The sequence below is a fragment of the Palaemon carinicauda genome, chromosome 35 (assembly GCF_036898095.1).
Source record: "Palaemon carinicauda isolate YSFRI2023 chromosome 35, ASM3689809v2, whole genome shotgun sequence".
Taxonomy (NCBI): Eukaryota; Metazoa; Arthropoda; class Malacostraca; order Decapoda; family Palaemonidae; genus Palaemon; species Palaemon carinicauda.
The window spans coordinates 65,495,044-65,502,244 of record NC_090759.1 but is presented as its reverse complement, the minus strand read 5'-3'; the positions used below and the strand labels follow the sequence as shown (position 1 = coordinate 65,502,244).

At 45.1% G+C, this 7,201-nt stretch overlaps 1 protein-coding gene across 1 annotated transcript in view; it reads left to right on the top strand.

Annotated features, from left to right (window-relative positions):
* The first annotated feature begins 4,112 nt into the window (after nucleotides 1-4,112).
* Nucleotides 4,113-7,201, top strand: part of LOC137627816 (cilia- and flagella-associated protein 418-like) — a 38,831-nt gene continuing 35,742 nt past the window's right edge. The window contains 3 exon segments of the mRNA XM_068359185.1: nucleotides 4,113-4,152; nucleotides 4,155-4,191; nucleotides 6,878-7,051. Of these exon segments, the coding sequence (XP_068215286.1) occupies nucleotides 4,113-4,152; nucleotides 4,155-4,191; nucleotides 6,878-7,051 (251 nt within the window).

Genomic DNA, 7,201 nt, shown 5'->3' with positions numbered 1-7,201 from the left:
TTTGTTTGTGCCCAAGGACAGAGACTTAGACAGCTGCTGTGCGGAGTAAATCGACTTCCGGTTTCACTCCTCCAAGGCGCTTTCTTCCAGACTTAGCAGGGCTCCAGCGCCCTTTTCTTTCAACCACGTCGGCCTAAGTTATCGGCTACGACAACTGGGACAAGGTGTCCAATTGCAGTTTCCTCCTGTCAGGAACAGATGGCACGGGAGACTCCCCCGGGGGGGCATAGTCCTAAAAGGAGTTCACGAACTCTAGGATTGCAGGTTTTTCGCTGGGAGGATGCTTAAGGTTACTCATCCGAATGACAGCTTCCCGATGCCCATTCCCGCACAATCTCTGTGAGTAGCCAAGGATATCGCGCCTGCCGTCTCTGTCAGCGAATTCAGTGTCTCTGAACCTCTATGCCATAGCGTCAGCAGAGTTGCCCGGTTGGGCAGAATGATCCATACCTTAGGCGAAGGTCTTCCTTAGGATCATCGACGGCTTCACCCCCGGCCCCCTCAGTCGATCCTTTCTTGTAAGGAAGGATCTGAGAGGGGATGTCCATAGTCGACCTCTCAGCCCTGATCAAGTTCGTCGAACAAACTTCGGCCAGCGTAGACCAGCAGAATCGATCAGACTGGTAACGAGGCGACAGGACTCCTTAAACCCTGGATCGGAAGGACGGGTACTTTCAGTTTCCATTCCATCCATCTTCCAGGGTGCTCGTCGAATTCAGCCTAGACTGCAAGTATTCCTGCTTATGATGCAGTGTGGCTATCCCGCCGTGGCATAGCAGGTTTGTTTCCCCAGAGAACTCTCCATGCCTTCCTCTTGGCCGCTCAGGTGCAGGCTTCCGCCTCCTCTGCTGTTTGGAGGGCTGGTCAACTCCGGTAGGCTCGGGTTTCGACCTTCTTCAGCGCCGGGACAAGCTTCCGGATGCTTACCATGAGTATGGGCTCATGGTATTTTGCTTGGAGCCTTCTCTTCCTCTGCCTCAACATCTGGAGTATCTGGCCATGATATTGAGTCAACCGCCTTACCACATTGGAAACCCCGCTTCTCGTCCGTCCAGCGAGGTTAAGCAACGTCGGTACTTGGATGGGTGACCACCTGGGGACGCCAGATTCTGTTACCACATCCTCCGAGCCTTCCTTTCGGTTGACTGTGGCAAGACTGAGGAGAGTCGCAGTACCTGTTCTCAGTCAAGCAGAGCTTTCAGCCCTACCTTGGAACGTTTCCTAGTTCTTCTTTCCTCATTGACCCGTCTATAGTCCGAACGGTCGCCTCAGGATAAGTTCCATGTGGGGCGATCCAAGTTCCGGTGGCTTCAGGCAATGTTTAACCGGACTCCCTGGCCCTATGGGACCAGCGGAACTATTAGACCTGCAATGGGTGTTGACCTATGGAGCCTCTTGATGGTAGTGGATATTCTCGTCCTTTCCCCACATTCTTGATGCGGTTCTCGGACTCGTCAAAGGAAGGGGGGGGGGGGGGGGCATGTCCCGGTTCAGGCCTATGGTCAAGACCTGAAGGATACCTCTCCATCATTCAGGCAGGCTTAGGGGCCTTAGTCTGGCCCCTCTTCAGATCCTACAGCTCCTGCCGAGTCGCCCCGTTGCGCGTCGACTTCATTCTAACCAGCAGGGGACGCATTTTCACACCTTCACATCTTGCAGTAGAGATACCGGGATGATTGAGATTCTCTCAATACCACCATCGGCTCTCTCATTCCAGGCTGGGGAATGTTTCTCTCAGACTATCCGAGCAGAGCCTCATAGAGAGAGTGTACCTGGGGGTCTTTGACCTTGGGTAACCAGCAAGTGCTGGTCTGGGGGACCTGATCGCGACAGCTTGGAACCTGAAGCTTCCGCTAGTCTTCCCCCCAGTCTCAGACCCCGAGACTGGCAAGATGCATTCTGGTGATGGTGGGACAACTTCGACGCCTGCGTCTTCCCTCCTTTTTGTCTGTGGACAATGGGTCTCAACAAGACCAGGTTGTCTGTCAACCTTTTAATGGGAGAGCTCCACTGGGACTATGCGCAGAACGGTTTCTGGACCCTCTGCTTCCCCTGACGGAACTCCCGGGAGAGCTTCTCCCACGGCGCAGACTACTCAAGCAACCACACTGCGACATCTCTCCCGAACCGGGGCGTCGCTTCGGCTTCATGCCTGGAGACACTACGCTTCCTCCTCTAGAAGAGACAACCCGCTACAGTCGCGGTACGGAGGTCGCGTCATCTGCGATAGTCATCCACAGGGGTCTCCCAGGCAAAGTGAAGAGTCTAAGGTGGTTGGTGCCGTGGGAGACATACCTCTTCCCTTGAGGCCTCTTCTCCAGCAATAACGGTCTTATTGCCTTTCGGCGGGAGGAAACTCCTTTCCGCTCTCGGCAATGAAGCCTGTCGCTCAGCCTTTCCCTGACCTTCAGGCTTAAAGGAATAACTTTTTCCTTCCCGCTGGATCTATCCTCGCTCATGCGAAGCTACGATCGTCCCTGCCCTAGTCGGAGGAAGACCTCCAACTTGGAGCATGGCTCGGACTTTTAGTCCTTTAAGAGATCTTCTCAAGACCCTTTTACGACAGGCCTCGGATTGTATTCCGCCTTGGGTCTTCTGCTCACTCTGGCCACGGCTAGTGTGTAAGCAATCTTCTTGGTCTCTTACTACTCCCCCCTTTCTAAGGAAGAGGGGAAGGCAACATTCAGGCTCGCTCCTGAGTTGTTGGCTAGACTCAGAATCTGAGGGTCCCGGCCCTTCGGTCCGATTCATTCAAGATTTCGAGTCTCCATTCTGTGTCTGATGTCCCAAGACCTTCTCTTTCTTGCCAGTAAAGAATCGAGAGGTTAGCGCTGGGAACAGCTGCAGTTTGTCCTCAGTTGCAGCCGATTTGGGAGCACAAGGAGGACATGGGGGGAGAGTCACCAGTATACCTCTTCAGCCCGGACTCAAGGACATTCATCTTGACCTGTCTTCAGACCCTCCCCCGTCACGTCGCCCTACAGCACGATGTTGGATACATCGCAACGTCCCTCGCCTTCGAGTAATACTACTCTGTGACGCAGGTGCTACAAGCTGGAGTCTGGAAGCGTCTAATGACCTTCGCAGCCCGCTTCCTGCAGGGCGTGACCCACAGGAGTCTCGATACGTTTTCTATCGCTCTGTGGTGGCTACACAACAGCTGGTCTAACCTCAGGCTCCTTTTTGGACAGGTAGCAGAAGGTTGAGGGCATTGTTATCAGGTTTTAGTCTGCATGAACGAAAGAAGTATGTCTGGCCCTTACTTCTTTCTTCATCATCCCCTCTACGGGGAAGCAGCATCCTGGTCTCTGCATAGCTGACCTCGAACCTCTGCAGGTAAACCATGCTTCCTTGTGTTCCGAGTATTGAGTCAATACTGTCGCGTCCCCCATACCCTGACGAGGTGGTATTGGGAACGTACTAACCCAGAGTTCCTTCTGGAACTCCAGGTCAACTGCCTAGGACGGGTCACACTTCTTCCTTCACACACAAGCTTACGTAGGCCACATGGTTCCTTGCGGAGCAAGGAACTTGTGAGGTGCAGGGACTCCTTTTCTCGAGTGCGACTCACTCGGATTCTGAGTCCCCGGGTAAAGCCAAAGCCAGTATGGCTGGGGACTTTCCACCCTTCCTAAGGGATAAGTCACCCTTTGTAAATAGCGTGGTTTGTATTTCGGTTACGGAACAAATGACAAATTCGAAGATAATTTGTATTTTTCCTAACCATACAAACCTTAGCTATTTACACATATTTGCCCGCCAGCCCTGTCCCCCAAGACAAGTCCTACCTCTAAGTGAAAGTGAGTATTCACCTGTGTGTGAGGGGGAGGAGGGGTGGCTAGCTACCACTCCCCTACCCCCCCACTAACTAGCGCGGGGGTAATACACCCTCGTTAAATTCTAATGGCTCGCCATTTCAGCTACGCTAAAAGTAATACCCTTTGTAAATAGCTAAGGTTTGTATGGTTAGGAAAAATACAAATTATCTTCGAATTTGTCATGTTCTTTCAGAATTTATTAATAGTATCGAGTAGCTAGTTTAGTACAATTAATATTTCCTTGCTGTGGATTAGACTGAGTATTTTTTTATTTTTTCAGAGATAAAATGGCGGATGATTTGGATGACCTTCTGGATGAAGTTGAGGAGACATTGTCCACCTCTGAGCATGTTAATCATGAAGATAAAAGAAGGTGAGGAATAGTGGCCTTGGTAAATACATTTTATAAGGATGGGAGGATAATTTTGGCAGGAACTTTCTTCTTTCATGAAAGCGTGAAGTGTTACTTCCTTTTACTAATGGCAGTCCTTCATAACTGATGATTGCATCCAGTATTCCCCAGTAGATAATGAATACAGTATGAGTTTTCATATTGTGGGTGTTGTTCCTCTCATCTGTGTACATTTGTATGGTTTGCCTGGCCAATTCGGTATATTTGTATACTTTGCCCCATTGACATCTTTTATGAGGGTTTTTGGCTGCTGGGATGTCTTGTCTGCTGTATCACTGCTGACTTTTTAGGATAGGTGTTTTTGATATCCTTACGCCAGCATAAGTTTATTAAGAAAACATATTAACATGCAGTTGTACATCTGGTAGGAGAGAATGTTATATGATATGCCACCCCTTATAAAAAATCAACTTGAAATAAGGACCTGTCTTTTAATCCTTTATCCACTTGTTTAAATACCAATGTACCTATGCAGTGCAAAGATGAGGGGCTTCCCCTTTTCACCATATGCCACTAACCAACTGCCCTAGTATAGATTCAACTGTCATTTTCTCTTTTGTTATCTATTCACTTGGCTCTATCACTAACTATTTTGCTACCAACTCAACATCCTCTGTCATATCTGGAAAAGACAAAGACATAGCTTTTAAATCCTTCATTTTTTCTACCAGATTACTTCTTTTTAAAATCTCAAACTAAATCGGAGCAGAAGAGCCTGGATCACGCAGTATAGATTACATGAAATTTTTAAGAGTTATAGGCTTGTGGTAGGTTTGCCCAGTGGCACCACATATCAGATCTACTGGGAATCACAAGGGAGGGAGAGAGAGAGAGAGAGAGAGAGAGAGAGAGAGAGAGAGAGAGAGAGAGAGAGAGAGAGAGAGAGAGAGAGAGAGAGAGAGAGAGGGGTAAAAACAATGTTAGTGATAGAGATGATTAAAGCATGGTGACTACCAGTTAAATTTATTATTATTATTGTTATTACTATTACTAGCCAAGCTTCAGCCCTAGTTGGAAAAGCTAGATGCTATAAGCCCAAGGGCTCCAACAGGGAAAAATAGCCCAGTGAGGAAAGGAAATAAATAAATAAATAATATGAGAAAAACTTAACAATAAAATATTTAAAAAAAAAAAAAAACAGTAACAACAAAACAGATATGTCATATATAAACTATAAAAAAGACTTATGTCAGCCTGTTCAACATAAAAATATGCTACAAGTTTGAACTTTTTAAGTTCTACTGATTCAACTACCCAATTAGGAAAATCACTCCACAACTTAGTCACAGCTGGAATAAAACTACAATACTGTGTAGTATTGAGCCTCATGATGGAGAAGCCCTGACTATTAGAATTAACTGCATGCCTAGTATTACAAACAGGATGGAACTGTCCTGGAAGATCTGAATGAAAAGGATGGTCAGAATTATGAAAAATCTTATGCAACATGCATAATGAACTAATTGAACGATGGTGCCAAAGATTAATATCTAGATCAGAAATAATAGTGTGTCTGTTGTTCTTAGTAACTCATGACATTCAAACCTGGTTCTCTCAGTTCCTAGTACCTATCTGTCTTAATTCATGTATTTTCTAATGCTGCAAAGAAACACTGGTGTTGGAAAGTGGGCATTCAACTAAAAGTCAGGTCTTTGTAATAAACAAAGAAGGAATTTGATAATAAGAATTAGAGAATTTGGAAAAAAATCAAAAGTTCGCTCCTCTAATAAGGTCTCCGCTCCTAGTGACCCAAAGAGTATCCAAAAATTTATAGAGGTACTTTTCTTCAGTAGAATATTAAAAACTGTTAAAAACCTCTAGATGCTACCATTAAAACAGAAATACCATTTGCACTTACCGCACGTTATCTAAACGTTTACAACACTTCCTGAAAGCTCAGATCACTAACAGTTCTTTACTCAGATAGACTGTACAACTATACAACTCCAAATTCTTTTTAATTACAGAAATGGCTATTCACATGGGTGTCCAATGTGCTATTCACATGACAACTTCCTCGTAAAAAAATAGAAAGAGTTTTTTGGTTGGTTTGAGTGAAATGCAATAGAAAATAAAGCAAACTTATGAAGAATTTATTCTGTAATCAGCAGCAAGATGAATAAACATAGAAGAACCATCATAAAAGGATTATTTTAGAATAACTGGAAGCTAATAAGACTGGTTTCATGTGCTGGAACTCTCATGAATGTCAGTCGATGAATTAAAAGTTCAAAAACAGTCAGGGATGAATTGGGGTATAAATAAGTTTGCATATCTAGCTACTAGGGGGGGACTAAATGAGCATTGCTTCCTCAATGGGAGGAACAGAGCTTTTCCTTTTTTTAAATAAGGTTGGTAGGATTTTCATGTGATGCATGATAAGGCTGTGTAAAAGTTATGGGATTATGGTGAAACAAAGGTTTATATAATTCATGTCATTCGTAACTTTTAAATGAAGTTCCTCCTTCTCCCATGAATGACAGCTCCTCATGTGCGTATTGTTTTGCTAAATATAAGTTTGTGCTTGCAAAGAAGTAATAGAAGCCCTTAGTTAATATTTGCAGGATTCTATTGATTTTTTAATTTCACTTTCAGACTTTTCCTTTATGACAAGTGCTTAATAAACAATGCTATTTGTATTTTTCAGCGTTAAAACAGATGATCTGAATGACCTTCTGGAAGACTTTGAACCGCCTCCACCTTCTCCCTGTAGAACAGGCAGTGCCACCCTTTCTCATGAAGAAAGCCCAAAAAGGTGTACTACCCCTCTTATAGGTGGTACTTCTCTGCCATTAGGAATGTCAACAGTAGCCACCAAAAGGTGAGTTAATAAGATCAGCCACTTGATGAAATATGCAATTACAGTACATTGAAATTCTATTTTGTAGTGGTAGTTCTACCATACATTTTGCATTCTATTACCCATAAGCGTACAGCTAGATAGGAGCTTCTAATATATTATTTAAGTAAG